Below are 22,372 nucleotides of genomic sequence, written 5' to 3' on the forward strand. Positions count from 1 at the left end.
TAGAACCTGAACTCGGGTCAGATCATCTGTGTTTACAGCAGTCTTTCCTCATCACTAAACTGTGTTACCATGACAACAGGGAACCAGATGACCATGGTTAGAGTTGGAGAGTGAGTCTCAGATGAAGTTCAGATCAGAACAAACATGTCTGTCCCACTTGGCGCAGCTGAGGTAGACTTCAGCTTTGCCTTTATCACCAGTCTAGCCCACCTTGGCACCCCACAGGGCCGTGTGCTGAGCCCCCAGCACTGCACACTCACCACAGCTGTCAGACTCAGGCCCTTGGCCCACAGCCCACAGCGCATTCATATTTGGCCCATGAGATTATTTATCCACCGTGTGTTAGAACCAGCCCACCAGCGTAGACGCCGTTAATGCTACAAATGCCAGAATGCTTTGCTGCGCTCATGTGTGAGTTGAGAGCGTGAAGCCTCGTTTTCTGTTTACAGTCATTAGCATCTGTGCTAACAGTCTTGAGGAGGGTACAGCATCAGGCCCTGACACTGCAGATTTCAGTCAGTCAGCTGAATTTACCCGTGATGTCTTCAAACATCTTTTGCACGTTCTTGCTGTGTTTGACTCCTAATTCTATTTTTGGTTCTGGTTTGATTTAGCGACTTAGAAGCTCAGTAATGTGTTATCGGTTATCGTGGAGACCACGCCAACCAACCTCCAAAGAGAACTGACTGAACTTCAGAGTAGGACATGCTCAATTCAAAGTTTGACTCTGAGATGCTGCGCAGTTCCTCCCCGTCACACCGACCCACCAGTGTACGTTCAGCTGCACACACCTGTGTGAGTAGATGAAGAAAACAACTCAGGAGTCTCACTGATGAACACGTTCCTCAGCTCAGAGCCTTACCTAGTGAGCATCAGCGTGAACCAGAGTGGAGCATGCTGGGCTGGGACTGTTGCGGTTTTTACTCCAAGGCATGAATGTTAATAGTTGACAATTAGCATTTTTATTTTGGGTGTTTGTTGGCCTGTGAAAAGGAAGTCAGAGGGTAAAAACCACTGACGTGTGTTTAAAAAATAAACTCACCCAGACTCACTCTTGATGCTAAACTAAACTCCATATGAAATGGTTCAACCTTACGTATACAGGGATGAAGGAAACTGCAGTTACAGTTCATTTTTCAACGAATAATGAGTATTTCTCACGACTCCGTCCCACTTTTTATTTTGTGAATTAGAGTTTGATGTTCCTGCTCTACACCTATGACTGCACACACACACACACACACACACACACACACACACACACACACACACACACACACACACACACACACACACACACTAACACGCACACACATGCACACACACACACACACACACACACACACACACACGCACACACACACACACACACACACACACGCACATGCACACACACACACACGCACACATGCACACACACACACACACACACACACACACACACACACACACACACACACACACACACACACACACCACTGCTTGTCCATGCTGGAGCAGCAGCAGCTCTACTACAGCTCCACATAGCAGCCAATCAAGGGATGGGTGGGCATGACCAGCAGCAGCTTGTTTCCCTTAAGGTGACAGAATCCTGAAACAACTCCTTCTGGAAGGTTCTGAAACTGAAGAATGAAACTGCTGATACTGATTCATGTTAGCCCAGAGACCTGATAAAAAAGCTTTCTCTGGTGAACGAATAAAGTGAGTCTTCAGGTTGGTGTGTAGCTAAATGATGGGAGCTGCCGTTCTGCTGTGGGGGAGGATCTGAACTGCTGGGGATGTACTTCCTCCAGAAAGTGCTAGTTCAGAATGCAGTCAGCCCACAGTTTCTCAGAAAGCCTTTCACACACATACGTCCAGGAGAATCATATCATCATGGGTTCACTCTCTGCTCCACTCCCACTCATCCTCCTTCTGTCTGCAGCTGCTGATGCTCAGCGAAGGAACTGCAAACCGCAAGTTCAAGTGCAGTGAGTGTGGCAAAGCCTTCAAGTACAAGCACCACCTGAAGGAGCACCTACGTATTCACAGCGGTTAGTGGAGCTTTATGATTCATCTGAGATGATTGTGTCAGGTCACATTTTTGTGTTTAACATTCAGCTTGAACCCTGAGAACACTGATGAAGCAAAAACAGCGGTGACCAGCAGAGAAACGTCAGTGTGGAGTCGGAGCACACCAGCGCAGCGGGAACAGCTAATCCCGAGTCCTGTTTATCGTCTCTCTTGTGTGCGTCTACAGTCAGCGGTGGTCCGGTGAGACCGTATGCTGTTAGACTTTAGAAGCACCTGTACCTTAGTGATAATGTTGCAGCTGTTTATTAGGGTTAGGGTCAGGAGGAGAGTCAGGTGTATTATTGCATCATGTTCAGTTTGAACGTTTCTTCTGCCATAAGTTAAGGTCCATGTAGCTAATAACTAGCATCTCATTTAGTTCGATTTCAGTTTGCCCATGCTGATGGCGACAGCTTCGTAGTACATTCACCTAAAACTAGCATCTCTTAACAATCAGGTCTCGAGTCTCAGTAGAATAACCTACATTAGTTATAAACATCTATTCCAGGGTTACTCAAATGTAATGGGCTGAGTGTCACTCAACACAGCCACTTTGAAATGGGGGGTGTTCGGGGGCCACAAAGAAGGGGCCTGCGAGCCGGGCCTGGCCCACGGCCCTCCTATTGAGTGCTGCTGATCTAGATCTTGACTTAAACCAAACTCCATCAGGAAATCCGACCAGCATGGTTGTCATTAGTTAAATGTTGACTGATGAAATGATTACCGTGATCACGAGCTGAGCATTGTTTCTGTGTTGTCTACAGGTGAGAAGCCATACGAATGCTCCAACTGTAAGAAACGCTTCTCCCATTCTGGATCCTACAGTTCCCACATCAGCAGCAAGAAATGTGTTGGCCTGATTGCACTTCATGGACGAGTACGCAACGGAAAGCCTGGCACCTCCCCAAGCTCCAAAATTTCTTCACCTGGAAGCCCTGCCCTTTCCCATCTCCAGCACAAACTGGAAAATGTACGAACACTTGGCTCAAAAGATCAGCACAGTCAGCTGGACTTGAATGAGTACCGGCTTCTGATGGCTTCACAGTATGGGTTTGGGGTACCAGATATCTGCCTAAATGGTCGTAGTCGAAGCCCTCTTGACATCCACAGTTCCTCTCAGAGCTCCCTTCAGCATCTAGGTGACATGGGACTTGATCTCTCCTTGCTGGGCTACACAGTACCTCTTGGAAACAGCCTGAGTGATGTGCAGAAGGTGCTTCCGATTGTGGACAATACCGTTTGCAGGCAGAGGACAGACAGTAACCCAGAACAGTTATCCAAGCTCAGAACCTACATGAAGGAGCTTGGGGCTCATATGGATGCCCAGGCTGGCTTTAATGTGGGCCAAAGCAACCTCACCAAGAGCATCATTGACAACACACCGGAAAAGGTCAGTGAGGCCAAGAATCTTATCAGTGAGTCTAAGATGCAACTAAATGTTAAAGAAGAGAAAACAAATCAATCAGTTGCTATCCTTAATGAAGAGAAGTTCCCTGATGCACAGAACCAGCTGCTTCTGTTCTCCTGCCAACACTGCAAGGAGACCTTCCCCGGGCCCATCCCACTACACCAACATGAGCGCTACTTGTGCAGCATGAACGAGGAGATCAAAGCAATTCTGCAGCCTGCAGAAAACAGTCCTACCAGCTGCAGGGGGCTGATAACTGATACTGACAAGCCCAGAAGCCCCAACAACCATTTCAACACCTGTGGGTCAGTACTGAATTCTTACTTTGCCATGAAAACTGAACCCAACTCTGAGGAACTGCTTAAGATTTCCATCGCCATTGGCCTTCCTCAGGAGGCTGTCAAGGAGTCATTTGCCGAGTGGAAGAGTCAAAACCATGACACCGGTGGTTTGAGGGAACAGTTGAGCCTTCCTAACCACAGTTCACTGGACCACAGTCTAAACCAGTCTTCAGTCTCACTCTCTGCAATAAATTTGCATGATGGTTTTGCTAAAAGTGATGCTATTCACAGACTTACCAAGGCCAACCACTTTACAGCCAATGAGAAGACAACAGTTGGCAGACCTCTTGATCCAACAGACCATTCAAGGAGCAACACTTCATCACCCCTAAACCTGTCCTCTATTTCCTCCAAACACTCCCAGAGTAGCTCTTACACTCCCAACAGCCTCACTCCTGAGGATGTCCGTGGAGATATTCCACTGGATCTGTCTCTGCCTAAACACTTGGTGCAGAAAAAAACCAGACTTAGTGGTTTCATCACTGAACACAATGTAGATGTTTCAGGGTATGAACACAGCACTGGACCATTAGACTTTGTCAGCATTAAGGAGGTAGTTCTAGGTTCTAGGAGTAGAGGGAACTCCCATGACCAGCTGGAGAAAAACCTGAGTCCCATCTTTGGGATTAATCCATTTACTGGTGGTTCTGTCTACAACACTCTGCAGCCTAATGGAGTCTTTCCTCCGCCCACCTTCTTAAGTGCTTCTCAGGCAACCATCCCTGGCTTCAGGCCCTTTCCAGGCCTTGACACCATGGGCTTTCTGCCCCATGTCGCATATTCCTATGCCACAGGAGCTGCAACATTTGCTGAAGTGCAGCAGCAAAGGAAGTACCAACGGAAAGCAGGTTTCCAGGTAAAGCCAGACCACTGTGTTTCTAACATTCTCTTATGTTCAATATATACATTTGGTGATTTCATAATCCCAGAGGGAAATTGATTGCTGTTGTAGCTAATAATAATAATAATAATAATAATAATAATAATAATAATAATAATAATAATAATAATAATCAAGTCATCAAAGAGTTGTTGTATATTACAATGGCTGTTGGCAGGAAGGATCTCCAGTAGCGGTCGGTGTTGCAGCGAAACTGAAGAAGCCTCTGACTGAAGACACTCTTCCGTTGTCGGACAGTCTTGTGAAGAGAATGCTCAGGGTTGTCCATAATTTTCTTTATTCTCTGGAGAATCCTTCTTTGCATTATCTCCTCCAGTGGTTCCACAGTCGTCCCCAGAACAGAACCAGCCTTTTTATTAGGCTGTTGAGCCTTTTCAGGTCCCTGCTTCTGATGCTGCTACCCCAACAGACGATGGCTGAAGAGATTACCCTCTCAACAACAGACTTGTAGAAGATCTGCAGCATCTTGCTACAGACACTGAAGGACCTAAGCATCCTCAAGAAGTGCAGTTTGCTATGTCCCTTCTTGTAAACGGCTTCACTGTTCTTTCTCCAGTCTAGTCTGTTGTCCAGGTGAACTCCAAGGTGTTTGTATTCCACCTCCACTTCTTCTCCCATGATGGAAACAGTGTTTGACTCCACCCTGTTTCTTCTGAAGTCTAAAATCATCTCCTTTGTTTTGTTCACGTTCAAGGTCAGATGATTGTTTCCACACCATGCCACAAAGCGCTCCACCAGCTCTCTGTACTCAGCTTCCTGTCCATCTCTGATACACCCGACAACTGCAGAGTCATGAGTATTTCTGTAGATGACAGGTCTCTGATTTGTACTGGAAGTCTGAGGTGTACAGGGTGAAAAGGAATGGTGAGAGTACAGCACCCTGTGGTGCTCCAATGTTACTGATCACCTGGTTTGATGTGCAGCTCTTCAGCCTCACAAACTGTGGTCTGTTTGTCAGGTTGTCTTTAATCCAGGCGATAGTTGAGGCCCCCACCTGTGTCTTCTGGAGTTTCTGGCAAAGTACATCAGGCTGGATTGTGTTAAATGCACTGGAGAAATCAAAGAACATGACCCTCACAGTGCTGCCTGCTTTGTCCAGATGACAGTGGATTGGTTGAAGCAGCTGGATGATGGCATCTTCAACTCTAACTCCATGGCAATAAGCAAACTGCAGCGGGTCCTGATATGTTCTAGTTTGCTTATTCAGATGGACCAACAGGAGTCTCTCCAGGACCTTCATGATGTGGGATGTCAGGGCAACCGGTCTGTAGTCATCATTGACTGATGGGCGAGTTTTCTTTGAAACTGGAACAAGGCAGGATGTCTTCCACAGGACTGGAACCTTCGCCTGGGCCAGGCTGAGGTTGAAGAGGTGCTGCAGAATCCCACAGAGCTGCTCTGCACAGGCCTTCAGTACTCTGGGGCTGACACCATCTGGACCTGCAGCCTTGTTCCTGTTCAGTCTCTCCAGCTGCCTCTTCACCTGACTTCTAGAGACCGATAGGTGGGAGGGGGAGGTAAATGGGGCAGCAGCATCTCCTGACTTGGTTGAAGACAGATTTATAGAACCAGAAGAGTCTATGACTGTATTAGAGGACAAAAGAGCTGGCATGTGACAGGAAAATGTTGGATCAGTGGAGGATGGGATGTCTGATTGGCAGGGGACAGGCGAGGAGGATGCTGGGTTTGTTCCTGAACTGAACCTATTGAAGAACTTGTTCAGTTCATTGGCTGTGTCCAGGCTGCCATCTGTGCAATCCTTCCTCTGCTTGAAGCCTGTGATCTTCTTCATCCCTGACCAGACATCTCTGATATTGTTCCTCTGTAGTTTGTTCTCCAGCTTCTTCCTGTATGCCTCCTTGCTGTCTCTGATCTTGATCTTCAGTTGCTTCTGTATACTCCTCCATAATTCCGTCTCCCTCCTTGAAGGCTCTTTTTTCTCATTTAGCAGATTCTTCAGTTCACTGGTGATCCAGGGTTTGTTATTAGCGAAGCATCTCACTGTTCTAGTGGGTATGATGTTGTCACACAGAAGTTTATATAGGCAGTGACACATCCAGTCATGGCATTGATGTCCTCTTCATATCCTTGGCAGAGAGTCATCCAATCTGTGGTCTCAAAACAACCTGCAGGGCTTCTTCAGCGTCCTGTGACCATTTCCTAACAGTTCTTTTTGTCACAGGTTGCCTCTGAACAAGTGGTTTGTATTCTGAGCAGAGAAAAACAAGATTGTGATCTGATTGTCCCAGAGGAGGTCTTGTTTTGGACATGTATGCATTCTTTACATTTGCATAACACAAATCCAATGTCTTGTTTTCTCTGGTGGAGCAGCTGACAAACTGATGAAATGTTGGAAGTGTAGCAGAGAGCGAGGCATGATTAAAATCACCATATATAGCCACAAATGAATTGGGGTGCTGGGTTTGTAGCTTAGCGACAACGTAACTGATGGCATCACATGCATTTTTAGCAATGGCTGAAGGTGGAATATAAACGGTTGCCAAGACAACACTGGTGAACTCTCTTGACAAATAAAATAGGTGACAACTTACTGCCAAGAGTTCAACATCTGGGCTGCAGAAACGACATTTCACTGAAACATGACCTGGATGGCACCATCTATTGTTGACAAGCACTGCCACTCCACCTCCTTTTCTTTTCCCGCCCCTCTTCAGATCTCTGTGTGCTTGTACAGTCAGGAATCCTGGTAGAGAGACACTGGAATTGGGGATATGGTCCTGCAGCCACGTCTCAGTGAAACACATACTGAAACACTGCACTGCCGATACTCTGTCTGAGTCCTTGAAAGGGCTTGGAGTTCATCCATCTTGTTGGCCAGTGAACTCACATTGCCCATTATGATCTATGGAAGAGGTGATTTGAAGTTCCTCTTTCTCTGTCTCCATTTTGCTCCCGTTCTGCATCCATGCTTCTTGCGTTTTAGCTCGTTTGGGATTTGTGGCTTCAGTTGAGGTATTATTTCAGCCTTTCCAATGTTAATCAGCTGCTCCCGATTGTAAACCAAATGAGGGCTAATCAAAGTACAATTACATCATTTGATCAATCGTTTCAGAACATTTATTTTGTCTAGATCAAGATACACACGGTTCTGTAGTTTTATGCCACCAAAGCTTAATTTAACACCTAAAGGCCTGAAACAGCAGCTAGTCACAGATCCTATAGAAACTAGGGCTTTTAGTGATGCCAATACCAGTTAGCTCATACCAGTGCAGTTTCCTGAAAGTGGCTTCACAGTAACTTGTCATTTGTGTTCATCTAATATTTTAGTTTTGTGATACTTTCTATTAATTTCAATTATTTTTTATCTACCTCACCGTCTTTTCCTGTTGAAAGCAGAGAAGAAAATAAAACCTGTATTCCAATTCATTGCATTTTTTTGTGTGGTAGAAGCATTGGTAAACGGTGTCGACGAGTACTCAGATCCAAGTATCGGTATCGTATCAATTTGGAAAAAGTGGTATCGTTGCATTCCTAATGGAAACCTTTGTGGACTGGGAGAACTTTTGTTGTAATTTGTGTGAAGTTCTTCCTCTCTACAGAACCAGAGGATTTTATATGGTGTGTACTCCTAGAAGAGGGAGCCTGGTCCATCAGCAAGTTCTCTTGAACTCTGCTGTTATTTACACCCTTCCAATGGCCCATCCATATGCCCCCCTCTGTCTGGATGGTGCCTGGATGGAGGGATTTACCCAGGTTGGGCTTTTAAGCCTTGTCCAGACTGGGATCATGGGGCTAGCATAAGGTGTCTCAGAGCATGAAGCTGACAGGTGTGGCATTATGTCTGAAGCACTGTCTCTGTCTCAGGGGGAGCTGCTGGATGGGACTACAGAATATCTGTCAGGCGTAGATGACCTGACAGACAGCGACACGCCACTCTCCAGGAAGAAGATAAGGAAGACTGAAAGTGGTATGTACGCGTGTGACTTGTGCGACAAAACATTCCAGAAGACCAGTTCCCTCCTAAGACACAAATATGAGCACACAGGTATATATAACACTTGAACGTCTACCCCCCCCCACCCCCCCCCCCCCATTCCTCATGCAACACACACACTCACACACATACACACACAAACACATATGTACACACGTATGTACACACACACGTACACACACGTACACACACACACACACACACGTACACATGTACACACATACACACATATGTACACACACACGCACACACACACGCACACACACACAACCTATAGCTTTTCTGTTCTGTTGTTTATTTCCTTGGGGGGGGGGGGGGGATCTAGTGGATATGGAGCTAACTCATCAAGCCTGGTCAGAAGGGTGTGATGAAACCCAAGGTGCTGGTGAGTTACATCAGAACTGTTACCTGCTTCTCTCTGTTGCATCAACCCTCAGTGATCCTGAGTCTGAACCCACGGAGTTCATGTTTAATTAATCTGAGAGTGATCCAGAAACCACGTCCTGTCACAGCTGTTGCTGTCTGTTTACATTAACATTTTCTAGTTAGCTTTAATTCAGATTCTGTTCTGAACTCTGATCCAAACCAAGCTGGTGTGCCTGAGCAGAACTTAGCAGAACATTGTTCAGATGGAACCTTCAGGTTCCTGCAGGTCAGTAGCTCTGACTTCAGTTCAATGGGAGGGTCTGTGCCGTGTTGTGGCAGAGGCTCGTCTACGGGTTGAAGCACACCGGCTGCAGTGCGGAACGTTTCAGAACTTTTAGGGTCCTCATTGGATGACCAGTACTGGTTTTCAATTGTGTGTGGGGGTCGTTCAAGATTGAAAAAGTTTTACATACATTTACATTTCAGATGATGTGGCATTTCCCACACATGGTTCATATTGTAATGCTTTTTTTGTCCATATTTTTACACGTCGCATTTTCTCCTTTCTTTGAGCGGACTTTCATCTATAAAAATGTAACAACCATTGAATTACTTTGGAAACCAACAGGCCAATGTGCCGCAGTTCTGTTTGTTAGAGCACCTTATTTCTAACCTGATGAGTGCTGCTTGATTCCCACATGGACTAGCACCCACCTGGCCAATGTGGGTAGTTTTTGGGTGGATTCCACTGTGGGGCACCCACAGAGATGAAGTTAATGCACAAGTACAATTAGACTGGCACAGGGCATCCCACAAGGGCCCTGCATGGGATGGATTTGGGCATATCCACCTGTGGGTTGCCATCTAACATGGTTGGGAAAAGTTTATTTCCCTTTTTGCCAGCATACATCTTGCTGATTCTGGTCGTTACTGTGTTCCTGTACAGTAGTTTGTATGATGAGTCAACATGTTTGTTAGCCCCTCATCTTCCACTGTCTTTTGGCCTGCTGTCCATCACCGTCCACTTGGCAAGAACATTCCTCGGCCTCTCGGTCACTGACTTGCTTATTGGCGGGATGTTCTCCTCATGTTTACTGTAGCACAGAGCTTTGCTGTGGCTCGTTAAACTGCACTGGTGCTGGCGAAGCCATTGTTATCACTAGTGAGGCCAAAAGTGACCGATCCGTTAGGATCATCAGCACCAACAACACAAACAGGGAGCTGAATAATGGGAGGACCCAATGATCCATGTGACTTTGATGACCTCATTGGTAAAAGCAATGAACTCAACAGTGACTCCAACTGCCCTATCAGCATGTGTTCCACACCACACCTCACCAGCTTCCGACTCCCAGCCCACATTTCAGAACTGAAGAAGCTTCTTAGATAAGAGGAGAAACGTCTTCAATAAAAACAAGAAAAGTTCATGTTTCCATCTAAGCCTTTAAGATCATCGAGCCGTGGAGGGGTACTTCTGAGTTAAAAAATGCTCATAAATACGTATGTGGAGTAACCAGGTAGGTAGGTTCTAACGTTGCACATCTGCAACGCCTGCCTCCAGAGGGTTAAACGTGAGCTACTTTGGTGGTAAGCAAACTCTATCCGTGTTGCCGTTGGGGCATTTTAGAAAAACAATGTTCATTAGACCAAGAACTCTTATGGGCTCCTCCGTCTTCACTTCTTCTCTGTGACTTAACCCTTCCCACTCCTACAGAAGTTTGAATGCAGAGTCAGTAAAGCTCTAAATAAAAAGCAATAAACAATAAATCTCTAAATGCTGTAGAAAATTGCAGAGGAGCTGCAGGTGCAGCGATTCTAAACAAAACTCACATTTTTTACTTTTATTTTCAGAACAACATTTTCATTGAATTGGAATTTTGTGTTTTGTCATTGAAACAAGCTCACTATAGCACCGTGGGAGGTTGCTGTACATTTTCAGGAATAATCTAGCACGTCTCTCTTCAGTCAGTCTCCCAGAAACACTTAAACTCCTCTCTGATGAGCCCTTTTTAAAAACCACACCATGTGGCAAAGCAGCGTAGTACTGCCGCCACGGTGTGTCTTAAGAACGTGATGTGGCGGCATGGTGATTTTGGAATTTTGCGGCATTTGTGTCGCCATGCTTCGTAGTAATATCGCTGCAACACCGGACTTGTGAATGCATATTACGTCTTGGCGCGACAGAGGGAGGTGTCATGATCATGTGGGGAGTTACTGCCGAGCTCCTGTCAGCAACTATATTGAAAAGGAAACTAAACAGCTGCACGAGTTTCACCTTTGAGATGGTTAACTGGAGCAATGCACAGCTCCGTGAGCTCCTCTGCTTCAGAGCTGGAGCTCCGATCACCAGAGGAGGGACTGTGGAGGACAGACATCTTTAGGAACTGATTGTCAAGTAAACTTAACGAGCGTGCTTTAATCACAATAAAACACAAGTTAAGATAAACGGAAATCTGCAGCAACACAGAAACCACCCCCATACCCCCTTTATACCACCATAACATAATCTTTTGTAAAAATGACACAATTTCACCACATTACTGCCAGGGTCTGGCCTAAGGCTCCCTGATGCCCGCTCAGCATTGCAGGAAATTACCAGCATTGTTTTCGGAAAAGGGTAGAATGCCTTCTCCGGGTCAGGGATGAGATCCTGCCCTAATTGGAGGAGTTTAAGTATCTCGGGTCTTGTTCACGAGTGAGGGAAAGCTGGAGTGTGAGATCGATAGGCTGATTGGTGCTGCATCTGCAGTGATGTGGGCGTTGTACCGGTCTGTCGTGGTGAAGAGTGAGCTGAGTCAGAAGGCAAAGCTCTGGATTTACCGGTCGATCTACGTTCCTACCCTCACCTATGGTCATGAGCTTTGGGTAGTGATTGAAGAATGAGATCACTGATACAAGTGGCTGAAATTAGTTTCATCCGCAGGGTGGCAGGGCTCTCCCTTAGAGATAGGGTGAGAAGCTCGGTCATCTGGGAGGGGCTCGTAGTAGATTCGCTGCTCCTCCACATCGAGAGGAGCCAGTTGACGTGGCTCGGGCATCTGGTCAGGATGCCTCCTGGACGCCTCCCTGGTGAGGTTTTCTGGGCACGTCCAACCGGGAGGAGGCATGAAGGTAGACCCAGGACACGTTGGAGGGACTACGTCTCACCTGGCCAGGGAACGCCTTGGGCTTTCCCTGGAGGAGCTGGCCCATGTGGCTGGGGAGAGGGAAGTCTGGGCCTCCCGACTTAGGCTGCTGCCTCCGCGGCCCGGCTCCGGATAAGCGGATGAAAATGGATGGACAAACACATTAATATTTAATGAAGTAAAAATTATAATAACTAGAAATTTCCTATTGAAGAGAAACGAAAATGTATGTTTCTTTGTGTTGCCACTCCCGTTACTTATGCTTTCTGTTTTGCCCCAGTAACGTGATTACAAAAAGCTTGACTCCCACCTCCGTGAGAAGGAATTTATTTTCATAAAAAAATTAAAACTCACCTTCCGCGGGTGGTCTCAGCCTTCCAAGCTCAGGTCCTCTATCAGAGGCCTGGGAGTTTGGGGGTTCTCCAGTTCCTAAAACTAGACTGAGACGTTTTTCCTGAGATCTGCTTTAGCCACTCCTCTGGTTTGGGGGTTACGGAGTGCCCCGATGCCCACTGGTACCACCGATGGCTTCACTCTCCAGGCTTTCTCAAGTTCTTCTTTGAGGCCCTTGTACTTCTCTAGTTTCTTGTGTTCCTTTTTCCTGATGTTGCCATCTCTTGGTATAGCCACATCAACAGCTGTCCTCTGTTGTTTGTCCACCACCACAATGGTGGTGGTTCTCCATCACCTGTTTGTCAGTCTGGGTCTGAAAGTCCCACAGGATCTTGGCTCTCTCGTTCTCTACTCCATTAGTGGGTGTTTCCTACTTTGACCCTGGAGCTTCCAGTCCATACTCTGCACAGATATTTCTGTACACAATGCCACCCAAGATCCCCGTTGTCTGAGGCCATCATGATGTCACTGGAAATTTTAAGCAAAGCTGTTTCTGTTGAATGCTTTTTATGAAATCCAGATTGGAATGGGCCAATTTGGCCAAACATCCTGATGGGGGTAGGAAGTAGATGGGGGTGATATTTCTGATTGTATTCTCAAAGAATGATAGAAAGTTGTTACAGTCAGACCTTGAGTAAACTGGCATAATAGGGGCGTGGGGTGAAACAGTCTGGTGTATGGTGTCAAACAGGTTTAGAGTTATTTTTTTTACAGCAATCAGCTGAGCAAAGTCAGCGGCCCTAGAACTTTTCACCGTCTCATTAAAAAATGTTATCAGTTCATTAAAGTGCAGCCTGTGACTTTCTAATCTAGTGGACTTCCAACATCTCTCAGCTCTGCGGTGTGTCCTTCTGAGACATGATTTAGATGTTCTCTCTCCCTACTAGAAGTCAGTTGTCACCAGCCTGGGGGTGAGGCTGGATGCAGAAGTCAAACTGGAAGCTCACATCAACATGGTAGTACGAACCTGCTTCGTTAACTTGCGACGGCTAACCCAAACCAAGCCTATGCTGTTGAGCGCATATGGAGTCTGCTCCATGCATTTGTTTTATCCAGGCTCAATTATTGTAATGCTTTCTATGTTGAGCTAAGCCAGGCAGCGCTGAGACGTCTACAGTTGCTTTAGAACTCTGTAGCCAGACTTCTGACAGGGACGAGGAAGTCGGCACACATCGCTCCTGTGCTGGCCTCATTACGTTGGCTCCCTGTGGATTTTCGGGCAGAGTTTAAAGTTCTGTGTTATGTCTTCTGGTCTCTTTATGGTGGTGCTCCACCTTACTACAGCACTAATAAAAAGACATACCTCATCACAAACTCTACGCTTGGCTAAAGAGGACCTTCTGACTGTCCAGCAGACGAGGTACAGGTCTAGAGGAGATTGGACTTTCTCAGTCTAGGCTCCTTCTCTCTGGAATGAGCTTCCATTTGATATTAAACTGTCACCATCACTGCAGGTCTTCAATAGTTGTTTGAAGACTAATTTTTGCCGTTTGGTGTTTATGTAATCTGGTTTTATGCAGCTTTTGCACTTTGTACGTTGCTCTTGTGTCTGTATGTTGCTTTTAGCTCCTTTTTATTGCTCTTTGTGTTTTTGGTGTATTTTGTGTTCAGCGCCTTGGGCTCCTGCAAAGGCAGTGGAAGATAGCCTGGAAAGCCAGACTAAATAAATATATTATTTAGTCTGGCAATGCTCCATTGACAGCTCTCGGTTGTGGGGCGGGTTCTACCGTTGTCTTTCAAATGACCTCCACATGCTACTAGACAGTGAATGTGACATACTCACCGCAGCGGCTATCGGTAAATGAGGCGGTCTGCAGTTGAAGAAGGAGAAAACACATAATTTTTTCTAAAAAAAAAAAAAAGCAGTTAAATACATCTATCTGGTCCTGATTCTAATGAAGCCAAAGCTCTAATAGTCCAACATTGATGTAAAAGCCATTTCAAACGAGCTGTCGCCATCTTGTTCACTCTGTTGCATCATCCCACCCACCAGGCATATAGAGTGCCCTGATTGGCCCACAAAGCGGATAAAGCTCTGTGATTTGTTCACCAAGCAGATAGAGCACTATGATTGGCCCACCATTATGGACCAATCACAGCTTTTTATGTGTCTGAATATCCTCTAGAGAGCTGTGATTGGCCAGCCAGAATGCTGTAGGGGCTGCAGAGGTTCCAGTGGAGCGTTCCTAGACCAAACTTTGCAAAGCAAGAATTTGGTCTCGTTCACTAGGCTAAGTGGAAGGCACTTAATAAATAAAAATTGATTGATTGATTCTGAGACTGTAAATGTTTTGATAAGGACTTTTCCTCTTGTTTAATAAAACATGGGTACACACGTCCTGAGCTACTGACTGCTCAGTAGAACCCAATTGGAAACTTTTTTGCAGAGAAACGAGCGATTAGATCTGGTGGATGAAACATGATACGGGTGTATTCTGATTCTGATTGGTCCAGATGTTGGACCTGTTGTACATAAATAGGACCAGGATTTTGGAAGGGTTTCAATTGGTTTTGTAGTAAGTCTTTCTGATAAATGTTTGGTTGTTGCTCACATGCTAAAATAAAGTTTGTAGATGTTTCTCAGCCTGCTGTCTGGTTTCTGCTCCATTCCTCTCCTCTTCTTGCCCTTCTGTGGCTTTGGGTCTCCTGTCTATTATGACCATTTCCTGCTCTCCATGTGTGTCTCCAGGTAAACGTCCACATCAGTGCCAGATTTGTAAGAAGGCCTTCAAGCACAAACACCACCTGATTGAGCACTCACGCCTGCACTCTGGAGAAAAGCCCTATCAGTGTGACAAGTGTGGCAAGCGCTTCTCACACTCAGGCTCGTACTCTCAGCACATGAACCACCGATATTCATACTGCAAGAGGGAGGCTGAGGAGCGAGAGGCTGCCCAGAGGGAGGCAAGGAACCAGAGAGGGCTGGAGCCCACAGAGCTGCTGCTGGGAGGGGGCTTCCTACAGGACCTGGGATCCCTGGGATACTCAGACAGTGAAGACCAGATGGAGGACAATACCATCCTGGGGGACAGCGGAGATGGGGGAGGGGGACAGGAGAGGGGGGAGGTGAAGGAGGGAGTGACAGATCAACAGCAAAGTGACAACAGGAGCCACTTTGTGATGGACATGAAGGACAAAGACTCTATGCAGCAAATGGAAGAATGTCCACCAGACAGCATGCTGGACTAGGACACCTGATGGATACAGAACCGGGTCAGATCAGTCCAGTTCTGCTCATTCATTGACTGGAAGATAGAAGTCAGAGCAAATCAGTATGTCAAATATGAAGTGTGTGTCCACCTGCTGGATAATGTCCTATCTTATCCCCCCCCCCCCCCAACACAACAAAAGGCATTAACACACACAATTCTACTACACAAAGGACAAGCATGTGTGTGTGTGTGTGTGTGTGTGGGGGGGGGGGGTGGGGGGGGGGGGGTTTGTGTGCTTGTTTTCTGTGACTCAGGACTACAAAACTCCTCAGAACACATAGATGTTCTACGGAGCAGCATGTGGTCATGAGAACCATCAGGTCTCATGTTGTAATTCAGGGGCAAAATATTTCTCAAGAGCCACAATATTAGGATTTTTTTTTAACCTTTGATAAACCAAATTTATTTTTTATGGTGATTATTTTTGTTTTTAATGACCCAAAATATGCCTCATAGCAGTAAAAACCCATACATAAATGTTAAACCTAAAACAGAAATGCAATTAGCACAAATGGCCCTTGGGTCATAGTTTGGAAATGCGTGTACTACATTCACACCAGTTGCTGTATCCAGGATAACGAAGTACAAAATGTCTGGAGGGTTAACAGTGTTCTCGTTGGGATCTGTAAGAAACTTTTCTCTGGCTTCAGCAGGAAAGTGTGTTTAACTATTTGAAGACTAGAAAGCTCCAAAGTGTTTTAGTTTCACTGTTACCCTGTTGACTACAGCTGATGCTACTAAGAAGCAGCAAACACCGCTAGCAGCTAACTCAAGCTAGCAGCAAACACCGCTAGCAGCTAACTCAAGCTAGCAGCAAACAGTGCTAGCAGCTAACTCAAGCTAGCAGCTAACGGCATAGGGAGCCAAACGCTTGGATCACATCAGACTCAGAAGCGTGACGATGTGCCATGAATTAGAGAGCGCTTCTATTCATTCCCCTAAATAACCTATAGCTGGACTAGAGAGATGAAAATAATTACCCCCCCCCCCCCCCCCCCCCACACACACACACACACACACACACGTGAGCAGAAGTGCCCATCAAACATTCTCACCTGAACAGGGGAGCAGCGGGCAGCGTGTGAATTTCGTGAGCGATGTGAACCCGGCGTAAGGATGTTTCACATCTGGGCCGGCACTGACCGTACTGGGTAGCTTTTAAAGTGTCTAGGTAGCCTTGTATTTATCTGTGCTCAACCAGTCCATTTTTCAGCCCACATACCAAGGCGGTCTGCTTCGGGCTGAACTGGTCCAACACACCCACTGCTAACTGATTGGCCGCCTCAAATACACATAGACATTGCAGCGATCTGCACAACTTCCTCTGTCCCTCTGCAGCAAAACGCTACTGAACCATCCTTATCGGTTAAAAATGTGAGATTTCCACCAACAGCAATGGGATCTCATGTTTTTGTGTTTTGTTTTTTATGTTCGTGATCTCATCTCATCTCACTCTCACAGATCACAGAATCACGGTTTTCACAATTTATCTGATGGTCTAAAAACGTTGTTTACTTATTTTTGTACAACCCCTGTTTAACTTGGGCTATTAACAAAAATAATAGTGTGTAGTTTATGATCTGGATTTTAAACATGAATTGAAACTGAAGCTCAGAGAGGCGGAGTCTTGCTGCTGCGGCGTCCCAAAGGTGTATTTTGTTTGGTTGGTTGCAGACAGGACTCGTAGGTTTTCAAGCATGCTTGTAGACTGTCGGAGGCTGATTTGGGTCGTGAGACTGCTCAAAAAGCTGTTGCAGAGCTGGTCAGACTGGACAACCACAGGTTTGCAAATCACCCTCACTTTCATCTTTTTTTTTACACAGTTCTGCTCCCGGTGAGGGATTTGGCAAAGACGGCCGAAAATTGCACAGTGTGGACCCACGGTCCAGAAGTAGATGGGTGTGACTTAAGCTCCCTGTTCCCTTATAGGTCACCTGATGAGGATTCAGGATTGATTAAGTAAAATTCCGTCCCTTTGATGCTCAGGAGGTGTAATGTGACCCTAATCAGAACGCTGACTCATTCACATTCATTCACCCTAGAACTCTAGTAGAAACCATCCCATGAAGCCTTGACTAGGCCCCATTAGGACTAGCTACAGACCTGCTGTCCTAGTTGCGGTACACTGAAGATGTTAACAGCTCTGGATGTACAAGAACAAACTAGATTTATGCAGGTGGTTAATTGTGACCTCATGTTTGTCTTTATCCCTCCTGTGCTGATGAAATCTGTCCAACACTGATGTTGTCTACCACACACCTAATACTAGCTGTTTGCTAGTACATTAGCTTGGATAACTAACTCTTTGACATAATAATTATTATTATTTTTTACCAAATTATTTTAGTTTTAGATCAGAGCTGACAAACTAAACCTGATAGATCAAAGGTCACAGAGGTCAGGGGTTGATTATCTTCTGAGTGAGGGATACACTGAGGTCTGGCAAACAAGCCAAGAGCTGGAAGAACAGGGTCAGAACCTACATGGAAATGAGAATAATAATTAAATCTATTATAGCAAATCTACAGGACAAGCTAGCTTTTGAACATGAACACAGTCATGGAAAACTCACTCACGACCGCCTCCACTGGTACTGGAGACCTGCGATGCCGGAGGAAGCAAGATAGCGCTAAACACCAGTCTCTGTTTTCTATATCCAAACATCTTTTGTTGCCCCTGACTTACGATGGTGATTTTCTCTTTGGGACTCTGGTAGTTTGTCCTAAAGCTGAAGTGGTAGCAGCCGGCTATTTCTTCTTCTCTGATGTTATTGAGCGGAGAATCTCTCACAGCTGTGGTGTTCTGTTGCTGAATACGTGAGTGTGTGACGGGTGGAGGACCCAGGGAAATGCGGCAGTTCGGTGAGACCAGTGATCCGATGGTTGGTTTTAGTCGGAAACGTGTTAATGGTGGAGGTTTTTTGGACATAAGCAAGAGAACCACTTAATTTATTTTCATTTTTTTCAGTGTCCATATTCGTACGATGTTAGAACGTTTAGAGGCATGAACAGTTTTTTAAGCTAATTTGTTTTCTAAATTTACCATTGGAGCTTTAATAGTATTTAAAGAGCGAGTCACCCCCTGCCAGATTCTTACACAACTCCAACTTCCTGTTTGAAAAATACAACAAATGCTGTTGCCTAGCAGACCGAGAGGGCGGAGCCTCTAACAAATACACACACTCACGACATTGTGACATCATAATCTACCATCTAACATCATAGTGTACCTCTTAGCCAATAGCGATGGCAGATTTAAATTCAAATGCAGTGCTGAGTTTTTGCCTGACGACGGTGCATCGCTGACAGTTTTAAGCAGAATATTTAAATTTTAACTAAGATGCACTAAAGTGCCGAATTATTGACTACACGTGTCTGCAGCACGATTGGACACTCATTTATATAGTTTATCAGCAAAAAAATGGTGATTTGGAGTGACTTGCTCTTTAATAACTGGAACATTTTTGTGGTGAACAGTGTTATTAAGTAGCCCTGGGCCCTCATTTATCACCCGTACTCACGAGCAGATCTGTGCGTATTTCGTGCGTGGGAATTTTTTTTATGTATTTTATGGTATTTGTACTTGTACGTAAAAATGTTCAGAACAGTTCTGACTATGCGTAGGAACAGCATCTAGTGGTAGAACAGAGGAACAGCAATTCTGAAGGTTTCAGTCGTCCACGTGTGTTCCTCATCCACAAATTATATTTACCCAGTATGTAATTCTGTCGGTAGAAAAACAGCTTTTGTGCATATTTGGTGCTAAAACCAATAAAAGTCAGATGACCAATGGGAATCTGACATGTCATGGCTGATCTGTGGTATTTGAGGATTCAACACAGCGTGCACATGGGAGGGAGAAATCCTTCTGCTATGCTGGGATTGGGACCCTTTGTGGCGCGACAGACAAACCTCACAAATCTGATTCCAGTTCATATTTTATTTTACAACTAGAGAACCCCGCAGAACCTCCTCTGCTCCCCGGTCACACACACAACCAGACTGAATGGCAGCTCAGACAACATTTCCAAATGAAACAACTCCAAACAGATGGCTCCTTAAATGTGAACGAGAACCCGTTACTCTACCATTCATCAAATCCATTTTTATTTATTTCTGACAGGAACCTCTCCTCTGTACCGACCGTGTTTATAACCTCTGCTACTTGTTTTTGTTTTGTTTTTGTTTTTTTGCTCTTGGCAGTCAGTGTTTCAGTCTCATTGTTAATAAAGGTTTTCTTCTTTTTTCTGGGAAATGACAGGGAATCCCCTCAGGTGCTGAGGACGTAGCGTGACCAAATTTGGTTAATTAAGGACGTTTCTGTATGTAAATGACTGAGAATGGACACGAGCACCTGGGTAGCAGGTGGGCTTTATCACCAGGCGGCTGCAGAGGAGCGTGCGAACGAGAGGCCACTGCATGTTTCATACACCAGACTTTTGACTATTCGTACGGAGATTCTAAATTTCGGTCTTAGGAGGGAATATAGGTCAGTTTCTATGAATGTTTGATAAATGAGGGCCCTGAAATCCTCGATTCCTCATGAAACAAAACAGATTTTATAGAAATGAAAAAAGAAATGAAATGAATCAAGGAGCACTTGAGCACATTGTCTTATAATTGGGTGTTGTATCCTGTGATTGGTTTTTGTGACAGGGTTTGTCTTTTGGTTTTGGTTCTGAGTGTTCTGATGAAGGACCCGGACCCTGATCTTGACTCGGTCATTTAAACAAAATGTCTTTGTGAGTCTGGACTTAGGAAGAGAGATCTCCAATGGTTCTTAGACTAACAAGGTCCTATGCACACCTTTACCTAGGACTTCCTGAAGTGCCATTCCCTTCAGTCTCACCTGCCCTCAGTCATCCTTCGTCTTGGCATTGACCCAGGGTCATCATTATTAATATTGTTTGTTTACAGCTGTTGTGCAATGTGTTTGATGTCCATGACAGTGTTTTTGTCACTATTAACTGAGCCTCTCGTTCTAAATGAAATTTAGATTTTATTTATGTGACAGATTTTTTTTTTATTTCAAACTAGCGAACAAAACGTAAGTTCCTCCGAGATGTGGTAGTCAAATATGTCTGATGGAACAAATGTGGAAGTCCCTGATGTCTCAAACTTCTCTGGTGACCAATGTCTCTGACATCTCTGTTTTCTGGTGTCCCGGATGCCTTTTACATCTTTTATATGTGATGTTCAGGATGTCTCTGAAGTCTTCCAGATCTCGGGCATTTATGTTTATGTTTATGTATTTAGCAGACGCTTTTGTCCAAAGCGACTTACAGAGTCTCGTTTATGTAGTCTCTGCTGTCTGTTTGATCATTATTATTCTTAAAACTACTGAAACATTCAAACTTGGGAATTATTGATCAAACAAATATTGTAAAAGCACTGTAACATTAAAACATTCACTTTAATATTGATGTGATGGAGCTACTGGTGATGAAGAAATTCCTTAATTATGATTTGATTTTGTTTTCTGACTGCTCTAACAAATGTAGCCAAATGAAACCTAAATAAATGTGTTGTTCTTGTATGACACCTGAGCAGCTTGTCTTATTTATAAATGGCTTCAGGAGATCCTTGAAGCACCATAAGGGTAGTGAACTTTCAAGTATTTCCCTGTCTGAACTAAGCAGTGGGTCCCTGAATGCACCACAAGGTTGGTTGTTATCTTCTTAGCCCATCAACAGCTTTTAAACAGTTTCCTGGGAGACGTTACTGGGAATGCAGCTCCTTCTGGAGAACCAGACATTCTGCCAGTGTTTTGGTGATTCTGTGATCTAGATCAACGGTTCCCAAAGCTGGGGTCGTGACCCCACTGTAGGTTACCAAGTACTACACCAGGGATTTTGAGATGATTTACAGAATTTGAAAAAATAAATAAATAAAATAGGAATACAATTGCTGAAGCTGTATTTCTAACATGACTCTTACAATAACTCAACTAAACTGTCATGCTTGGATCTACACTCACCTAAAGGTTTATCAGGAACACCTGTTCAGCTTCTCCTTAATGCAACTGTCTAATCAACCAATCACATGGCAGTTGCTTCAATGCATTTAGGGGTGTGGTCCTGGTCAAGACAATCTCCTGAACTCCAACCTGAATGCCAGAATGAGAAAGAAAGGTGATTTAAGCTATTTTAAGCGTGGCAGTTGTTGGTGCAAGACAGGCCAGTCTGAATATTTCACAATCTGCTCCATTACTGGGATTTTCACCCACAACCATTTCTAGGGTTTACAAAGAATGGTGGCATCTTTGGGATGTGGTGGAACGGGAGCTTCGTGCCCTGGATGTGCATCCCACAGATCTCCATCAACTGCAAGATACTACCCTTTCAATGTGGGCCGACATTTCTAAAAGATGCTTTCAGCACCTTGTTGAATCAATGCCACATAGAATTAAGGCAGTTCTGAAGGCGAAAGGGGGTCAAACACTGTATTAGTATGGTGTTCCTGATAATCCTTTAGTTGAGTGTAGGTGAACATGAGCTGCAACAGTTTTCTTTATTGGCTGAATTACTTAGTATTTTTAAATCAGAAACCTCTGGGGTCACATGTCTGAAGCTAAAAGCTCTAGAGAAGCTGAAGAATAACTCAGGCACATGTGAAGGGGG

The 22,372-nt window shown here is 45.0% G+C and overlaps 1 protein-coding gene across 2 annotated transcripts in view; it reads left to right on the forward strand.

Annotated features, from left to right (window-relative positions):
* The window catches only part of zeb2a (zinc finger E-box binding homeobox 2a), a 66,163-nt gene extending 44,865 nt beyond the window's left edge, over nucleotides 1-21,298 (forward strand). The window contains exons 6-9 of one of the 2 annotated variants that reach the window (XM_054751261.2): nucleotides 1,925-2,033; nucleotides 2,817-4,657; nucleotides 8,528-8,708; nucleotides 15,231-21,298. In XM_054751261.2, the coding sequence (XP_054607236.2) occupies nucleotides 1,925-2,033; nucleotides 2,817-4,657; nucleotides 8,528-8,708; nucleotides 15,231-15,730 (2,631 nt within the window). In that variant the 3' untranslated portion in view covers nucleotides 15,731-21,298. The remainder of the gene's footprint in view (nucleotides 1-1,924; nucleotides 2,034-2,816; nucleotides 4,658-8,527; nucleotides 8,709-15,230) is intronic. The other variant, XM_054751262.2, reaches the window with a different exon arrangement.
* The last annotated feature ends 1,074 nt before the right edge of the window (nucleotides 21,299-22,372 follow it).

Source organism: Nothobranchius furzeri, chromosome 7, assembly GCF_043380555.1.
Source record: "Nothobranchius furzeri strain GRZ-AD chromosome 7, NfurGRZ-RIMD1, whole genome shotgun sequence".
NCBI lineage: Eukaryota > Metazoa > Chordata > Actinopteri > Cyprinodontiformes > Nothobranchiidae > Nothobranchius > Nothobranchius furzeri.